At 35.6% G+C, this 19,294-nt stretch overlaps 2 protein-coding genes across 2 annotated transcripts in view; one reads left to right on the top strand and one right to left on the bottom strand.

The window, feature by feature from the left end:
- LOC100377339 (ligand of Numb protein X 2-like) overlaps positions 1-3,188 on the top strand; it is a 57,553-nt gene extending 54,365 nt beyond the window's left edge. The window contains exon 14 of the mRNA XM_085501475.1: positions 331-3,188. Within this exon, the coding sequence (XP_085357601.1) occupies positions 331-466 (136 nt within the window). The 3' untranslated portion in view covers positions 467-3,188. The remainder of the gene's footprint in view (positions 1-330) is intronic.
- A 9,616-nt stretch (positions 3,189-12,804) lies between these two features.
- On the bottom strand, positions 12,805-17,192 carry LOC146740942 (uncharacterized). The gene has a single exon (XM_085501474.1). It carries the CDS (start codon positions 17,111-17,113, stop codon positions 15,695-15,697), a length of 1,419 nt encoding a protein of 472 aa, XP_085357600.1. The 5' UTR covers positions 17,114-17,192; the 3' UTR covers positions 12,805-15,694.
- Between the last annotated feature and the right edge of the window lie 2,102 nt (positions 17,193-19,294).

Raw genomic sequence — 19,294 nt, 5'->3', positions numbered from 1 at the left:
GTGAAAATAAAGTACTGTAAAAAAACTGTTTTCGCCTGGAATTAATTTTCGCTACTTTCGCTGAAGGATTGAGACAGTGAAAATAAAATCCAGCAAATATACCTTTTTTCCAAATTTTACATTCAACTCGTCAAAAATCAGTGATAATAAATTACATACAAAACATACAAAAAGTCTTTTCAGCGAAAATTAATTCCAGCTAAAGTAAAGTATTTTACAGTAATTTGTTAATGTGTTGTATTATATTTTTCAATTTTGTCAATAAATCAATACCAGTAATACTGTTCTTGTTTTTGACGGCTCCTTAATTAAGTTTGTTTTTCATTATAGGTGCGGTGATCAGATATTAGCGGTGAATGGGCAAGCGCTTCAAGATATGACGCATGCTGTAACGGTGGCGTTGCTAAAAAGAACTAAAGGGCGGGTCACATTGACAGTAGTTCATTGGCCAGGAAGCATGCACTGAGATTCGTAACCAGATGTGACGTCACTATAAAACACAGGCTTAGGTTTATGCCTTAGAGTGAAGATTGTACATCTAGGGGGTTCCTACTATGACGACCTGACTCTTTGTGACAGTGTTGTTTTGGGGTTAGGAATCACAAAAAATACTGCAAATAGGATTTAGTAGTATCTTTGTATTAAATAGTTAAACACGGGTCAAAGGTCACGTGAGAAGCACAAAGGTGTTGAGAAGAACCAGGTTCAGGTGTTGCAGTTATATAACATAGCATTTGATTGGTTATTTTCAGACTTATATCTTAATCAATGTTTTTAGACCAATCAGAAAAGACGTGTGGAAAGTGCACGGCTGATGGGAATCCATAATGTTTCAAAAGTGGATGGTGAAAGTACCAAGATCGGATAAAAAAAAAGTGTCTTCAGTTTTCCCTAAAAATATTTCCAATTAGAAAAAAAATGTAACTTTGCTGTGGTTAATATTTAAAGCATTTTATCACTTTCTATCACAGCTTAATTCTTTGTAACTAGTACTCTGTAATACGTGTCTCCACTATCTTCTTATGCAGGTGGTCGTTTATCATCTCTGTTCAGGTAATATTTACATTTTCCATGCTGTTCAGACCTGACAGAGAAACTCTGTTTCTTGGTGTTAAATATATTGTCATACTTTAAAATCACAGCTTTCTAGATTACACAATCATATTTGACGTTAAAATTTACAAATAATAACAAAATTAAAACATGAATGGTACAAGTATTTTCATGGGTGCTAGGGTGCTTTTGTTGCCCTATGTCTAAAGACAATTCCAGAAATTTGTTTATTTTTTTTGTATAAGTCATAACATTGGTGAGGAAAGACTTTGTGGGAAAACTAACTGCCAATTTTTTTAGTAAGTAAGTAATTCTCTTTTTGCTTTGTATCAGACTCTGTATCCGGTTATGAATTTATTTACAGTCAATAGCGCCCTCTCACAAGGCAAGGCCAGCCGAACGGGAGCTTGTGATTTGTAAGTGATTGGTAAATTGAAAGACTGAAATACCTCATCGATATCACTTACTTTAGAATCATATGGCAAACAAATGCCTCTACTGATGCTGGGGAAAAAATGTGTTTCTATCAGTAACAATCACTTGGAGATGACACTACCCACATTGCCGTTAGTAACCATGCATCATCATGAGATGAGACTAAGTGTTGTCGTTAGTAACCATGCAATTTTGAAAGATGAGACTAACATTGTTGCCATTAGTAATCATGCATCATCATGAGATGTTGCATTTAGTTCTTCCTATTTGATTACATTAGTCAGGCCTAAATCCTATATATGAAATATTTAGAGTCAGGGAATTATATATTTAAAGAAATTGATAAAATACCAGTTTTTGTGCCTCCCATGTGACAGTAGCAAACTGCTTTACATACATCAAACATACAGTATCCAATTTGTGAACATTATTGCGATCAATGTTTACTTCATTAACCAGTAAGAAATGAGTGATCACAGACTTCAGGAATTATTTCAATTTAACTACCACCATCCAATGGGTATTCATGTCTTGTTTCATGATATGAGTGAAATGTCAGTGCTCTCTACCCAATCATATTGTCATTAATAGTAAAGCTGAAATGTATTATTGATTAGCTGGTTATGGTGATACTTGTGAATTTCATCTTAGCATCAGTGATTAAAGATTTATACAAGTCAAACTTGATTATTTGCACTCAATTGCATTAATGTTAGTCATTTCTCAGATTGAGGCCATTTTGAAATCAGATCAAGACCACTTTGTTCTTGTGGCCATTTTAAAGTCATTCATGAAGTGAAATCCAAACCATAGCAGAAACAAGTGGTGTTCTATGTTCTGCATGTTTTACAGCTCCTTTTTACAGTTGTCTGTGGTATTGTATCTATTGAAAATATGTTACTAGCAAAGGTAGTTCATTTAAAACTATCTTTTATTCACACCAACGGGTAATGTTAAAATTGTGTGCATTCAAACAACTTAAATTCAGTATTTATTTTTAAAATATTATAGAAATGTATGTTTGGTGACAAGCTACTCAAACGGAAAAATCATTCCACCACCAGAGGGAGCTGTTCGTAAATTTCATTGCTTGACAGTGGATTTTCTTTTCATCTAACTTCCCCCCCCCCCCGATTTCTTTTTCATTAAACTCTGTTCAGTAGCCTGCTTTGTACATTTAGATGACAGACTGTTATTTGATTGATTAACACATATGATTAGCTGACAGCCAATCAGATTTGTGTTCATTGAGTTGCTATATTTTTGTGTATTATGCAAATGAAGTCATTTTTATAAAAGGCGGCATTTGAGGGTGCTATTGAAAGGTGCATAAAAGACCAATGCTAGGGAGTCATTTTTGTAATGGTTTTGTAAGAGAATCGCATTTGATTTGATTTTGATAAGTCAGAAAAAAGAATATAATGTAGGTGGGTATTTACAGTCATGTGACCTGAATTATGTAACTAATTTACCTATTATCGGTCTGCTGCCATGAAAAATGTTGATTTCATAAAATAAGATGAAAAAGTAAACAAAACAATTTGTTGATCATGATGTGGTATATTTGACACTTTGCAGACAGAGTTCCGAAAATATGTATTTAAAGTTTTTCTGAATTAACTTTTCTTTTGTTTGCCATCTTGCATTGTTTTATCTTTCTGGTGATGTTACCGGTAAATAAACATTAAATTGACAATTCACATTATTTGTTTACTGTCTCATGCTGAACTGTATTTTATACATGCCCAACTACATGATCAAAATTGGACGGTTTAGGGAACACTGAAACGTACTACACCACACCCTCACTAAAACCCATCCAATACCTCACGTGTGATGTGGCATGGCTGAATAAACATACCATTCAGAACCCCCCCCCCCCAGAAAGCTCGTGGAGTCTGGCTGGCTGATAATGACCACATCCCGTGATTATTCTAGTGGGACGTCCATATGTGTCTTTCTCACCTGCCAGATTATTGTTTTTACTACAACTTTCTTCTGATATTCTTAGGGTGATAATCAGGTGTCACAAAGGGTAGCTTATTTATTATTTGTTGCATAAATATGATAAAAATAATCTACATTAATTGCGCTGCATACCATTGTTTGATTCATGTCCGGTGTACATCGTGATCTTCTCTGCACATTTTCTTGGGTGTGTTTACTGCACTGGATGGATTTCCAGAACAACTAATGTTACGTAAAAAAATGATATTTCCATTCACAGAGATGACCACTAAAATGTATATACATATCGTGAAAAAAAAAAATGAATACGTATGGCAAAAAGGTGGCGACATCTACGGCCGGATCAACTGCATTCTTTATTTGCGTTATTAAGGTAGCAGGATAGTTTTTTTGCATGAAAAATGTAAACACTTATAATCCGAATAAATTTTACAAGAAACCATACAATCTATATATGTTTGGAAAGCTCTTGACTTGTATTTTAATTTTTATTAATATTTTGTGAACATTGTGTTTGTTTTAGCGTCACGTGATTCTGAAAATCAGCGGGGCTGATAATTTAACTAACGTGAATTAAATTTTAATTGTCATCTCTACAGTCATTCATGCGATCAAAAACTTTACACTGTTTTGAAGCAAAGGTCATGAAGTTTAAATCCGTATTTCTATTTTTTGCATTAAGTTTTTTTTTTCTTTCCGAAAATCACAAATTTCAAGCACGTTTTTTGGTGTTAAAGTTAGAGTATACCGGTGGTTTGCGCGAGGTTTGTGAAAAAACGCAATAGAATTTTGCAAATATGTAAATACGGATATGAAGCCAACATATCCAAGAGTAAGAAAAACTAAACGGGGACATCGTAGCGCTATTCACTGAAACGCCATTTAAAATTAGGTCAACGGTAATTGGCAAAAACCGAACACCGAGAAATCGACACTTTTATGATTTCAAACTTCAATCAACGTTAACTCCCGTTTTAGCAGCAAAATTTACATGGGCTAATTGTAAATGAAATGCTTTGAAAGTTGTTTTCGAGAAAAATCATGAACCGACATTTATATCTGTGAAAAACTTTGTTTTTTGGCCGTTTTCTTTCACGCTATGGAGTTTTGTGACGGTCTGTGCTGATAACGAACGGTGACGTCATTCATTAAAGCTTGGATTATGCAAAGTGGGCGGTTCTGTTTGCGAGTGACAAACAATACAGACACTACACTTGGCAGTTGAAGTGTTTGCAAATACAGTGTATTTATTTTTGGGCCGTTGTGTTTGTAAACTTATTAGTTCAAGCATGCCACGAGTTTCGGAGTCTCCTGGAGGCAGCTCGTACATACTGGCGATAGGGTGGACCCGTTACTGGTTGAGGTAACCCCCGAGGTAACCCCTAATAGCTTGACAGTTTCACCAGAGCGCGCCGTCCCTTTCCAATCGCTCGCATTCCAATGGCAGCTTTTCTATTTATTTCGAAAACTGCTCCCTTTTTTCGGGATGACGGGAAGCTAGGCTGGCTCAGTTTTGATCGAATACAATCAATCTCCTTGCGTGCAAAGAAATTCAAACTGACTGCCTAGACCGTGACGCCTGCGCTCCACTATTGAGATATTGCATACTTTGCAAAATTGACAAATCTCTTTTTCTAGGGCGCCATTCAACAGTGACATGTCAACGAGTCGAATCTCGCCGTCTTCAAACGATCGGCCGTGACATTCACTCTCACTTTCTTCTTCTACGTCGGAAGGTAACAATATTTTCCTGCGAGATACAGACATCTCTCGAACGTTTTGAACAGGAGTATCACCCACTATATCGAAGTCTGATTCATCGGACTCTCAGTGTCACGGTAACACTTTCTTCGCCTACTTCATGGCTGACACTGGTTTCGACGGGGAAATCCGTTCTGTACGAACCCAGCATCGTCTCTTTCAACATCTTTTTTGACAAGAGTGATCATTCTTTTGACGTTTTTCTTCTTTCTTCCTCGCTTTCTTTTTCTTGAAAATTTTAGCGTGCTTACTATCTCGTCCATAATTAGTGAATGACAACTAAACTAAATAATTACTGATAACCCTCTCGTTCTTTGCATATTTTGCACATTAATGAAGGAAGCTGCCCTGTTTTTTAATTGGTGTGAATAGAATAATTGTAAAATGTGACCCAGTGATGTATGCCGGCATGTAGCATTTCCTGTGCTTTAAAATCAAATCCCGCAAAACAGAGTTTTACCATCACTTGACAGTAACCTCGGGTCTTATACTTGTAGATGAATCTCTTCAATATTTAATTGTAACCGGACTCATTGTTATCATCTATAAAAACTACCTAGATTTTAGATGATCCTTTATTTTTTACCGAAGTCGTACGAAAAATTCAACCCTTGCCTTGCGTGAAACACTGGCCCACTATCCGATGTCAAGACGTCGGCCCGGGGGGGGGGGACGCTACTATTTCGTTGCCGTGCGTTTTGTTCGCATGAGCACATTAGATAAAACAACCAAGTATGTATCAGACAGATTTATTACATGTAACATAATTTACGAATTTAGAAAAACCTAAGCATGCAAGTATGCCTACTTGGTGAAAACTCCTCTGAAAAATGGATTATATCACGGTTACTAAAAAATAAACCAGGTCCAAGCATATTATTATCATTGATCAACCTTTACATGTAGTTTGTGGCCTGTTATCAGAATTTTCATGCAATGCATAGCCACCACAGATGGCCGTATTTTATTGTTTGCAACCATATTTTGTAAAAGGGGGCCCCCTTCCAATGTAACTGCATTACTTCTGGACTAAGAAACTAACCCTATGGTCAGACACCTTTCAATGACAAAGCCAAGAAAAAATATTGCAGAAATTTATTGTTAGTTTTTATTCTGTTAACATATAATTTTTTGTTTATTCAAAATTTGTTGTTTCAAAAGCGATTGTTTTGTCTTTGCTGTACTTCCTGTCTAGAAAGGCAGCAGTGTACATGTCTTATCAGCTGTGTGTAAACTACAAACAGATATCTTATCAGTTGTTTGTAAATAGCAAATAAAGAAAGTGGCCCAACTTAAAACTATTTACCCTCAGTTCAGTTATGTTTGTAAACCATGCATATTAATGAGATGCACTAGTTTGGTGTACACTGGATAAACAAAAACTTGGCCATTTGTTTGCACACAAGAAAAAAATCAGTTTACTTGTACAAGATATTTTTTTTCAATAAAATAAAAACACCAATGTATGTAGCATGCCTTAGGGAGCTATTCGTGTGATTTTCAAAAAAAAAATGTGAAAAGTGCCCAAAAAACTATTCTGCACTTAGGTAAATGACAACGATGAGTCTATTGTCAAAGTAATACATTGCATTGATCGAGCATACAATATATGTTCGGTACTATATAGGACTGCCATGTATGGTTTATGTTTTTCTCTGCAGTACCCAGCTTTTAAAAGTTCAAGTTCTCGGAACACTGCGATAAAGAATTTCCGTTTTCGACATTGTGAAATTCTTCCCTTTTTATGCTGTAGTTTTACCAGCTTTTTTTTTATTGTTGATACCTGAGTTGTTGAACACGCTACATAATCTGGTCTGAAAAATAAAATGACGTGCATCAGGAACCCCTTATGTCTAATTTATGATCTTGAATTAGATCGTGAAATAAATTGATGTGTATATGTATAATACAATGTATGATGTATGTGTGAAGTTTAATTATGACTGATCCAGGCATTTCTAAGATACAGGTCCGGACGCACGCACGCACGCACGGAAGCACAGACGCACAAGGGTCAAAACATAAGTCCCCGTTTTCGAACTGCGTCCGAACGGGTACTAATAAAAGGAAAATATATAGAGAATATAGAAAATGTTATCTTTTTATTGTAATGTTCTTATGTAATCGGTAATTATGAAAATTACTTATGGGTGCATATGAATTAAAGTTCGTTAAGAATTATTCCTAACATGAATTTTTGAATTATCTTGTCATTATAAGTTTTTTCAGTTTTTTTTTTCTCCAAAAAAAATGAAGGAATTTCAAAATGTCGAAGTGTTATCGTAGTGTTTTGGCAGCTTACATATTTAATCTAAAATTCAACATATACAAAAATCATAGTATATGTTTTTAGAAAGAAATGAGTATATATGAGGGTATATTTAAAAAAAAAAACTTCACAGGAAAATATTAGATTGCACGAATAAAAATATTTTTCGTTTTAGGCATAGAGGGCGCATTTTGGTTAACTATATATGTCTCGCAACCGGAGATAAAGTCCCATGTGTTAACGCCTTAATCAGTGTAAGTTAATAACACGTTTATCTTTAAAATTGTCCGTGACTTAATTTTTCCACATATGCCATCGAATAAATAATATACAGTGTGTTGCAGAAGTAACATTTTCAGTTGACAATAAATTATAATTCAACATGCCAAACAACATTAAAAATACATGCTTTCAGCAACATTGCATCCTTAAAAGCATTGTAGAGGGGGTTATGTAGGGGAGCACAGACAGCACATCGCAATCATTTTTCAAAAGATTATTAATTTTCCAAAACCGTTTTCGAAAATCTCTCTAAGAGCAAAAAGTTCTTCTTCAGTTCTAGAGTTGAAATAAAGTTTTAAATTCATATTTCCTTATACAGATTTCACCATTTCCACAATCACAGGCGTACGCAGATTATTTCTGGTTTTTGTTTAGTTTATCGCTACAACACATGCACCATCCTGTACACAATACTGTAAAACCATTTATTTTCACTGACAATGAGTCTTTATGTAATTGCACATGTTCACATTAATTTTACTTGTCAGCGAAACTAAAACGTGGTTGATTTACAGTAGACTGTGAAACAAATCTCTGCTGTACAGGATGCTTTCGCGCTTTCTGAGACCCAGTACTTTCCGGGAACTTAAAAAGTGTGTCAATTGATACCCAGAAGTAGGAGGGATGTTTATATAACTGGCATATACAGAAAGTGATTTATGTCTTTATTGTGTTATTATCATTGGTTTCATTATCATTGTTTTTATTTTACAAAAACACAGTTTGTGCTATAGATATTTTGATAAAATTCCAAAAATTAAAGACCTCAAACTGCACTATGAGTTCAAGTTCAATTCAAAACTTAAATTAGAGTATTTGGACAAGTATTTGAAAAATGGTTCCATTTTTTTGCGAATTATGGCGTCCGAATATTGATGATCGTTTTGTGTTCTCGTTTGTTTGCTTTGATTCGCCTTAGTCAGGGAATTCATGCGTAAAATCATATTAGGCAAATCGGGCATATTCAAGTCATTAAATATTTTACATAATAGCCAAAGCCTTCAATAAAGCTTGTCCTAGAGTGCAGGTTTGAAGAGACACCACATTCGGCAAAATTGGGATAATTTTTACAAAAGCTTTGTTTAAAAAATTGATTCACGCAAATGCCAACACATATTGAAGTAAAAAACACTCAGAGATCGTAAAGCTCCGCCTCAAATGCAAATAACTTATCCTCAGGAGTACCTCTACCTTATTATTTTATTATGACCTACCAAGTGATCTTATTTAGGTGATTTCTAATCAAGATTCCTCCTAAAATCTGATCGCCGAGTTTACGATATGAAGGCAGCCAATGCTAAAAACATTAAGGAAATTCACCGTTAACTCATAGAGTTATCTGGCGATGAATAGACATTTATAACATCAAAGTCTCAACCAGCCTCATACCGATTAATACTTGTTTTCAAAGGCAATCCCTCCTGAAAATGACATGAGAATCATTCCAGATTTTCCTATGTCAACCGCAAACACATCTCTACCGAAATGTTGAAATGAAGGCATCCATAACATTTTAAGTTATAAATAAAAAAAATACCCCAAATTCTTGTTTTTATAACAATCAGACCCACATCTCTTCCCAAAATTTAATGGGGTTGTCTTTGTGCCGAGGACCAGCCCTGCAAGGAGAATCCATTCAAAACAAAATCAGATGACATAATCTAGTGCAAAGAAGAACTTTTTAATCTATATATTTATTTTACATTTACTCCTCACCTTTAAATTCAAAATATTGCAAGTCTGACTTTTTTAATAGATTAGAAAATTTCTTAAAACATGGTGACATTATCGATCACTCTTGGAGATTCCAATAGCCGAATTTATTTATATCTTCACATGATACAAACTTCAATGATGACATCTCTACTATCTGTAATAATAGGGGTACACCAATTAATACTTATTACAATACTCTATTAGATTTATATCAAAGCTGTGATGTTAGGATACTAATTGGTAGAACTTCTGGAGATTGCACTGGCAACTGAATGTGATATTATTATAATGGTATAAATACCGTCGATTATGTCTTAGTCTCTTCTAGTTTACTGAACAACTTTGACGTTTTCAAAGTTCATGATTTCTCATACCTGTCATGCCACTGTCAGATTTCATGTCTATATAGATTAGACACACATATTGAATCAGACAATGTCAACACTAATTATATGAATAGTTTGCAAAAAAATTGTGATAAACTGTCAATCTTTGACTATCAGGATAAATTAGCTTGAGAATACAAAAAACACAAATAAAATATTTACAAACAATCACTATAATGAAGATAAGAAGGGGATTAATGAAACCATAGAAGATTTCAACAAAATTATTAATAATACAGCATGTCAAACTTTAAAATGCAAGTACAAAATAAACAAACATAAACATAAACAAACATAATCCAAAAAAGAATGAGAAATGGTTTGAAAAAAAATGCAATATTCTGAAAACAGATGTAATTAAGACCGCAAGTGTATTATATCTATTTTAGGTTAAAATTAGAGAAAATTACTTGTCCAAAAAAAGAAAAAGAAATATAAAGCACTATTTAAGAATAAAAGAATTAGAAGACTACTATGAAAAAATGAATAGAAATAATAGAGATGAAGATAACGATTTCCCACCCTCTAATTTACCACCTTCTAAAATCAATGATCTAGAAAACCAACAAATGGTTCAGAGTGAATTAAATAATCCAATAAATGAGAAAGAAATCAAAATTGCAATTAAACAAATTAATCAAATTGGCTTCTGGTCAGAAATGATTAAGTATATTCCGATTTTCTTGTAAATCCACTAAAAAATACTGATATTCGATCTAATTCTGAACGCAGGGATCTGCCAAGATACGTAGAACATTTGTATCATTTCTCACATTTAAAAAAACCGTGACAGATCATAGCCAGGAAATTATAGAAGAATTAAAGTTTCTATTTGTATTGGAAAAACTTTTTGTAGCATAATTAAAAATAGACTCAGTCACTTCATTGAGACCAATAATCTTTTACATAAAAGCCAGGCAGGTGTTCGTAAAGATCATCGTACTACAAACCAAATGTTTATTTCGAAAACTATTACCACCAAATACATGTAGTTGAGTGGTAAACTGTACACCTGCTTTATTGACTTTCAAAACCCGTTTGATACAGTTTGGAGAAATGGCCACTTCGACAATATTAATGACCTACATAATTCATTAGATAACTCTGTAGGGGATCAAGTAAAATAAATTCACTCTTATATGCAGATGATCTTGTATTAATCTCTTCAACAAACTCAGGTATGCAGAATGCTTTAGACAACCTTCAAAATTACTGTCAAAAATGGAAGCTACAAAAACTAAAATTGTTATCTTTAGAAAGAGAGCATTGAAAACAACAGAAAGATTCTATTGCAATCAACAAAATATTTCTAGTGTTCATAGAGTTACCTTTGTATAACGATTCACTCAAATGTGTACTTTACTGATACAAGAAACAAGCTATGTTTTATATAAACTAAAACAATCGATACAATATAATCGATTAAATATAAAACATATATAATCTCATACATGAGGCCTACATAAAGCCAATCCTACTATATGGTTCAGATATTTGGGGGTACTGGAATCCCCACTAAGGTTAAATGGGATAAAACCCCAACTGAAAAAAATCCCTTAAAATTTTACAAGCATCTATTGGGTTTGAACAAATCCACTGCAAATTTAGCATATAGAACTGAAAAAGAGAACTATCATTATTACTTGACGTCAAAACTAATCTGTTGAAATACTATTCATGAATTACAAATTTTCCCGAATACAGCCTGGTAAAACAAGCATTTCATGAACAAAAACACTCTTATGGATTCTATCTGTGCAAAATATATTGAAATAAGAGAGTTTACAAAAAAAGATTTTTTTTCATCTTCATCAAACTCTTGAAATTATTTATAAAACATTAACATTAAATTTCTGGAGACAAAATATAAAGACAAAAAAAATGTGTTGAGAATGTAAGCAGATTTTTAAAACAACTATTGTTTTAAATCTTACCTTGCTACATTAAATACCAAAGAAAGAATTATTATTTATAAATTTAGAGCAAATAACCACAATTTAGCAATTGAGAAAGGAAGGCACACCCAGTCAAGGATGCCCTTAGAAAATAGAATTTGTGAAAATTGCTCGCCAAATGAGATTGAAAATGAATTACATTTTTTCAGAGGCGGCGACACGAAATTTTGCGGCTGCTCAATTTTGAAATCTAGACTCTCTGAAACAAAGCCCCCAAACATAGTTTCTCTATTTTACCCTAAATATAATTTAGACCGACAACAAATCTTGACAGACATTGAATTCCCAGATAAAATCACCAATTAATTCCAGAAACTTATATATCTACTTAAAAACATAGATGAGAAAATGATCAAAAACATTGGAAGTTTGTAAACAGGTGCTTCACAACACGAAATGAAATTGCATAATTTTTCTCCCAATGCTACTTGTTTACTAATTTGCTAGTTTTTGTTACCCAGTTGTTTATTGCTAACAACTAACAGAAACGTTCCTTTTCTGAAGATGCAATGACATATTACTATATTACTATTATTATAACTATATATAATTATATATAAGTTATGAGTGAAAAATCATTCCCCAAATTGACAACTTAATGCACATCTCTGCCAAAATTCAATAGATTCGTTCTTGTGCCAGGAGCTCGCGTGAACGTCACGTCTATAACTTTTTGAGTTATCCTTCTTACAGACAGACGTAAACTAGAGCCTGTTGTAAAATATACCCCATCATTACACGCACCTTCACCCCCCCCCCTCCCGGATCTATCTGGGACAGGCCTCAGTTGAAATTCAGCGGAGCAATAAAACCACATTTCGTAGCATATGTGTGATTACATCTACTATCTGGTTATAGTGCCGACTCTCGGTGGCGCTGTTCATGAAAACACACTCCCGAAGTTCAATTTTTAATGACAAGAAGGTACTCGTAATGACGTTGTTTGGGCTGCTAGAAACAAAAAATAAGTGCAACCAAATTCTGTCTATCAAGTAATAGATATTTATTTAAATATCGGATAAGATGAGAACAACCTGTGGGAATGAAGCATGACACATTTCGTCTAGTTATCGAAATACCGGTATATAAGATTCATGTTACAGCTAAATTCAATTATTTGGCTTGCACGACTAGCGAGACTGCGCAGTGACTTACAACGCTCAACGCATGTAAGAACCTATGGGGTCAGACTTAACAATTTTAGCCTCATTCTGGATAATATTGACAGCCATGGCAACGACATATCTCTTACACTGAGTTAAAGTGATTTACCCTGCAAAAACACAAATTGTCTGGACATGCACGGCTCGGGCTCGTGTTTGGTGCTGGCTCCTGGCGTATTTATCATAAAATCCTCTTGTTTTGAATTCGAATTTTGAATTGTGTAAATTATGAATATTTATAAAGAAAAAAAGAATAGGTTTTCTGATAATATAAGCCACATTGACTTCAAATGATATTTCTTATGCCACCACGTGTTGTGTCGTGATGTTTCAAGTCCGAAACCGATTACGTGAACATAATCTGTTTTGGAAAGCTGATGTCTGGGTCACTGCCTTGAAACGGCTGGACCCCGCTGTGACTGACTGATGTCTCAGATGTTTTGGTCTCATGCAGGCTATGTTTGTCATCATTTCGTTGCATTGCTAAAGAGTAAAGAAATCAAGAAAGGCATCAAAATATGCCCCGGCGTGATTAAGACTATTTGTGACTTCAAGTTGGGTAATCTTGAAACAGAATATCATTTTCTCTGGCGACCATTATAGCACAATACATTCAATTCATTGATGACAACTACGGGTAACCACATCCGAACGTTTATCTTTCGCTTTGGAGAAAAGAGAAGAACTATTAGGTGTGTTTAACGGAACACTATATTAAACACAACTGTGCTACTTCTGCGACTTCTCTCTCCTCGGCTTCTTTTGTTGTTTCGAACAAAGGGACGGAAGTCTAATAGTAACAATAACCCATTACTAGTATAACGCAGTGACCAACTTCTATAGCATAACGCTAGGTGTATTGTCGTTTTCTGATGCAATACTCACGGTGTCTGTTTTTTGGTGTAAAATGTTTTCGTAAAAATCACACCTAAATAAAAATCAGACCACGTAAACCCGAAAATGTTATCAAACTAAAAATTAATTTCAAACAATTTTTCAGCAGAATAATCAGCAAGTGTGCAAATTTTCCATTTCAATTGTATGGTCGTTTTTTTTGTGCTAAAGAATAGTTTTCCGACGTTTGTGAATTCTCAAAGGGTTCGCTTCTATTTTGAATTAGTATTGGCTGCAGTGATTTAAATCAAGTCAAAATAATGGCGAATCTTATTTTCCCATCAATGCGCGCAAATTCAGACAATCAAATAATCCTTTTATTAGTTCCAAAACACCAATAAAGCTTCACGAATGCTCTCATGTTGGCTGCTAGGTACAAGCCGAGGGGCATGAATTAATTAAACGACGAAATCTATAACATAGAGGAACCAATTTTAAAATTGCGTTAGTTCACTATGCCAATATTATGTTGTTATTTGCCTAATTATCGTGTTATTTATCACATTTTCAATGTGTCTCGAGAACTGGTTTCAGTCGTAATTAATGCACATGTAACATGCGATAAATTCTGCATAATTCTTGTTTCAACATAAATATGATAATTATCTAATTAGCATATTATTAACCGTGTTGTAATCATTTTCGAATGAACCAAAATCAATAAACTAATTTAAATCACGGTAACTAAGCACATATCACGTGTGTATTAATGCAAATTGAAACACGGTTACTATTGACAACCAGAGTGTTTACACGTTTTGTATATGTCGCTAGGAACCCACGCCAAACACGACGTAACGGAACGACTGTGGCGTTATAATAAGTTACAATCTATCCGCCATATCAATGAGCATTTTGTAACCAAGATTTACGACTAAAGATTTTTTTGGAGTTAATTATTGTTGGAAAAACAAAACAAAACATATACAGTTGAGCTCTGGAAATTGTCTCTCCCTTAATCATAGGCTTTAGTCAAAATGCTGCAAATTGATCGTTATCATCGTCAAACGAGTGTCACCACAGAACGTATACGTAAAACATATTTAAATTTTTTATTGTCCTCATCCAATCATATTTTAAAGTCGTTCATTTGTGTCCAAGTAAGCCGAATCCGTTCATGCGATTGGCCAAGCACGTAGACTTTGACAGCCGCTAAATGTGTGTCGTCATTGCGCACTGCACTAGTTGACAGACTGGTTAAATTCAACTGCTACTAAAATTTTTGGTTAAAAACGCAAAATGGACGAAAACACATATAATGTTTAATACTGATTTTGACCAAACATTTGATGAAACTTTACATTATGATCTATTATTACCTGCACACGCTATTCTTGAAGCACATAGCCAATTATTCGTTCAAAAAAACATTGACATTCTCTAATACGCATGTGCACTGATTGTTTTGGTACGTACACAACAACCACTGGGCATGCGTAGTAGTGTTTGCATTTTACATCGAACAAATACCGTACAGTGTACTGCAAACTCAACGTATTTAGTTTTCGTTAAGTCCTACTCCAGTTCGATCCTCTACATTGTATTACAAACGAAAGTTAAAAAATATACATGCTTTTGTCCATATTGCATTTTTAAATAGCGTTCGATTGTCATTTCAAATTTATAAACGATTTATGTTCACGGCTACTTGAAAGAGTGTATAGTATATATGAAAATATATCTTTCAAGGAGAGTGGGCTGTATTCGATCTCAGTGATATGTCGCCAGATATTAAGTGTCATTTGTCTGTAAACAATATCGTCAGACCCAATGCACCGCCATGGGAAGCCTACGTACAAGTAACATGACTATCTAATGTTTGAGCCCAGCTATCAGCCTCTCAAAATCGCGTTTCTTGAATTGTCCTTGCTGACATGGTAAATAAGTAAGATGACTTATTATTTGCGGGGGTTTACACTGTGTCAGCATTATTGGTATGACGCTGTCAAACGAATATTCCATCGCTTTCAACATCTCATATTCACAGTATTTGCTTTGACAGAAATGCGGCGTCATAACTATTATGATTTTGTAACTCCAACTGACGCAGTTGCAGATATTCGTTAATATCGGTTTTCCGATGGTGAAATCGCGTTCATGTATGCACCCTGTGAAACCTAGCTCCTCTAAGCGATCGAAAAACGGAATCACCCACTCCTCGTCTTTCTTGCAATAACACATGAAGAAGTCGTATTTGTACGAGTGTGGCTTGTACATTTGGCTGCTGCTGTTCTGTGAGGTCAAAGACGGAGAACGCGGCGGTATAAAATCCACCGATAAGAGTGATTTAGGTCCGCCGAATTCAAACGTAGACGATCCAGATTCTGGACTGCTTGGGAGAGACGATAATGATCTAGGTATATCGAACTTAGCACTTGATACAGTTACGGATGCTAGCGAAATTTCGGAGAATCCCGAATCCCTTGAGTGATAATCTGGATGACCCCCAACTTTAAGTTTTTTGAAAATATTAATAAAGCCTGGTATATCCTCTTTCACGAAGCCGTGTCCTACTCCCTCTTTGCCGATGCTACTACTAGCATCATCTTCACTCTCATCAAGCCACGCAAAACATTGGTTTCTCCATTCCTCCCTTTTTAATCTTGCTTCTTCCAATTTTGCCTTGGCGCTCTCGGCGTCGTCGTCATTTTCGAGACACTTCGCCCAGCGTATATACGTGATTGTTGGATCAAAATAGTCATATACCACCAATTCCCGCTGCACAGCGCAAGTCAATTCCTGGAGGGCGGAGTTAATATCTTCTTTTAAGTAGTATACATATCCTAAGTCAGAGTGGTCCGCCTGGCTATCTTCAAACTCAATTGCCTTTCGAAAATGCGAGATGGAGCGATCCAGCAATTCGTGCTTATCATGATCACAACTATAGTTACTATCGTTATACATGGCAACGTACATATTGGCCAACCAACGATGCGTGAACCATGATTCTTGCATTTTGTTAGCATTTAGCAGCAATTGTTCTGCGTATTCGTACTGTCGTAGTTTTGCATATTCTGACCCCACGCGTCGAAGCACTGCAAAATGATTACTAATGCCCATAGCTTTTTTAAAACAATCCTCTCCGGACATGTTTCTTAAGTCCTCGATGGCGTCCGGTATGGCGTTGCCCAGAATACGACGCTGCGGTACATGGTTGATCAGGATGCCAAGGAATACCCAACACAGTGCTCGAGTACGATCCATTGTTCCCTTTGCGTCTATCAAAACCATTTCGTAAAAATAGTACGCTGCCTCCCTAAAGTTGTTCTGTAAACGATCGTTCGAAACGCCTAGATTTACTAAATACGAGTCTTTTGTGTACAAGAAAAGACCATAGTCGAATAACCAGTCACCCCTTTCCGGAAAACCGCTACTCATGCCAATCTGCGCGGCTTTTCTGAGGTATTTGACGTGTTTGAAAGCTCGTTTGTCTTTCTGTGACGTGATCCAACGAACTGAACGACCACGATCAGCGTAATACCGTGCCAGGACAAGCTCATTTATATTCTTGCGATCTAATAATTCGGCCATTTTTTTCTCACACTCGAGTTTTCGTTTATGTTTCAGCCTACCTTGTTCTTTGTACACGTGGTACAAGTTTCCCAATGCAGATACATTATCACAATCTTTCTCCAACACTTTTTCAAACATCTGAACGGCTTTAACGTGGTTACCCAGTAAAAAATGAACAAATCCGTGCAAATTATATAAATTACAGAAGTCTGTTGGACATTTGTCAAAATTGCACTCGTCCTCTTTTTCCACAACCGTAGCCAGCCATGACGTTTTCTGCTCTAACTGTTTTGTTTTCAATTCTTGGAACTCGGGCCAGGTCAAATGACATCCAAAACCGAAAGTTGGGTCAAGTTCGATGTAACTCTGGCGATCCATTATGTATTACACTTTCTAGAATCACTTCACACGTAATTCGTTATTATTGCTTGCAACTACATTAATTTTCAAACATTGTCACGTGCTTGATCACCCACAATTATCTTCTGGAATAGGGTCATTTAGTACGAGTATAGAAGACATGTTGTGTCGCTGACGTCACTTCAGAACGGACATATTAGAAAACTTCGGTTTCATTCCGCATGCCACCGAAAAACCGCCAATTCGTCCTTGTGTAAATATTACTTATGAAGAATATGAAATATACTCATCAATCTCCGAATCTGTCAGTTGGTAACGTAAGCTTCTGACTCACCGCACATGTTCAAACTGATAACAGCACTCCGTCAGCGAGTACACTTCGCCCACTGCTATCGTCGACCACACACACGCAGATAACTGATTCAACTCGTAGAGTACGGCAGGAGGCGACAAAGCTCCGACACGCCGATCACACGAGAAGAAACACCGCCATTTTAACTCCGTGTGGCCACTTTCTTGTGCTTTATGCACACGGCGCATGTTCTCAGCACACCGCGTCAAAGGTTATTTGAAAACCATAGCGCTGCCATTGTCTGCTCGCACAGTTTGGCGTCGGTTCAGAAATTCCTCTGTTCATGAACTAATGCGTGGAGCAGTGGACTGGAAAATAACGTCTTGGACATTCAATATGTATCACTGTTGCCGTTTCTGTTTCCATCCTATAGCCAACATATAGGTATAGCATTAACATAGCTGTATCATTGTAGATAAAATATAAACGAAAAATATACTAGTGGTTTGGTATTGCATTTTGAAGATCAAAATAAATGACGATTTATCATAAACTAAAACTGTATACGTTCAATAAAAAACGGGAAAACACTAACGCGCATGAGCAGTGATTTTATTGTACGTATCAAAACAATCAGCGCGCATGCGTAGTAGTATTTTTATAAAACGAATACTAAGCCGTGTTCTACGAGAAAAGCGATTACAGTTAATGATAAATTATAATCCAATGTTGCCACTAACATAGGGGTCAAACAACACAATACATTTTCTTATCCATATTGCATCTTTGTGCTGAACTGTGAAAGGTACGAAACATAATATTATCTGTATTTTAATAGTATTTCGAGGTAGGCTGGGAAAAAAATAAACAGTCTATCCCTGATACCAATGACAGAATTCAAATGCTACTAGTTCGTTGATACCTGGACTGAAACATACTGGTACTGTCCCATTCATTGCTCCACGGGGAATCCCCCTCAGGGGCAATCCCCTGCGCGCATTACTGGTCACTGACAATTGACATAGACACAGTGAGTAGAAAGAACATTTAAATGAAGCTCATACCAAGTAATGAAACACTACACACATATTACAAGTCAGAATTACTAGGGAAATATGTCCCATGTGATGTTGAATTGAAATGTCCAGAAACCAGTTAGATTTGTGGAAGTATTTGCACTTTGTAACTAGTAAAATTGTAATTACTGTATGTGGCGTTTAATTATGCCATGAGTTGTATCACAAGTG

The sequence above is a fragment of the Saccoglossus kowalevskii genome, chromosome 7 (genome assembly GCF_978046115.1).
Source record: "Saccoglossus kowalevskii chromosome 7, keSacKowa6.1, whole genome shotgun sequence".
NCBI lineage: Eukaryota > Metazoa > Hemichordata > Enteropneusta > Harrimaniidae > Saccoglossus > Saccoglossus kowalevskii.
This window is presented reverse-complemented; position numbering and strand designations above follow the sequence as displayed.

Bases quoted from the DNA above. Each gene is read 5' to 3' on its own strand.
- LOC146740942 (XM_085501474.1), bottom strand. From the start codon at position 17,113: ATGGTTTTGATAGACGCAAAGGGAACAATGGATCGTACTCGAGCACTG.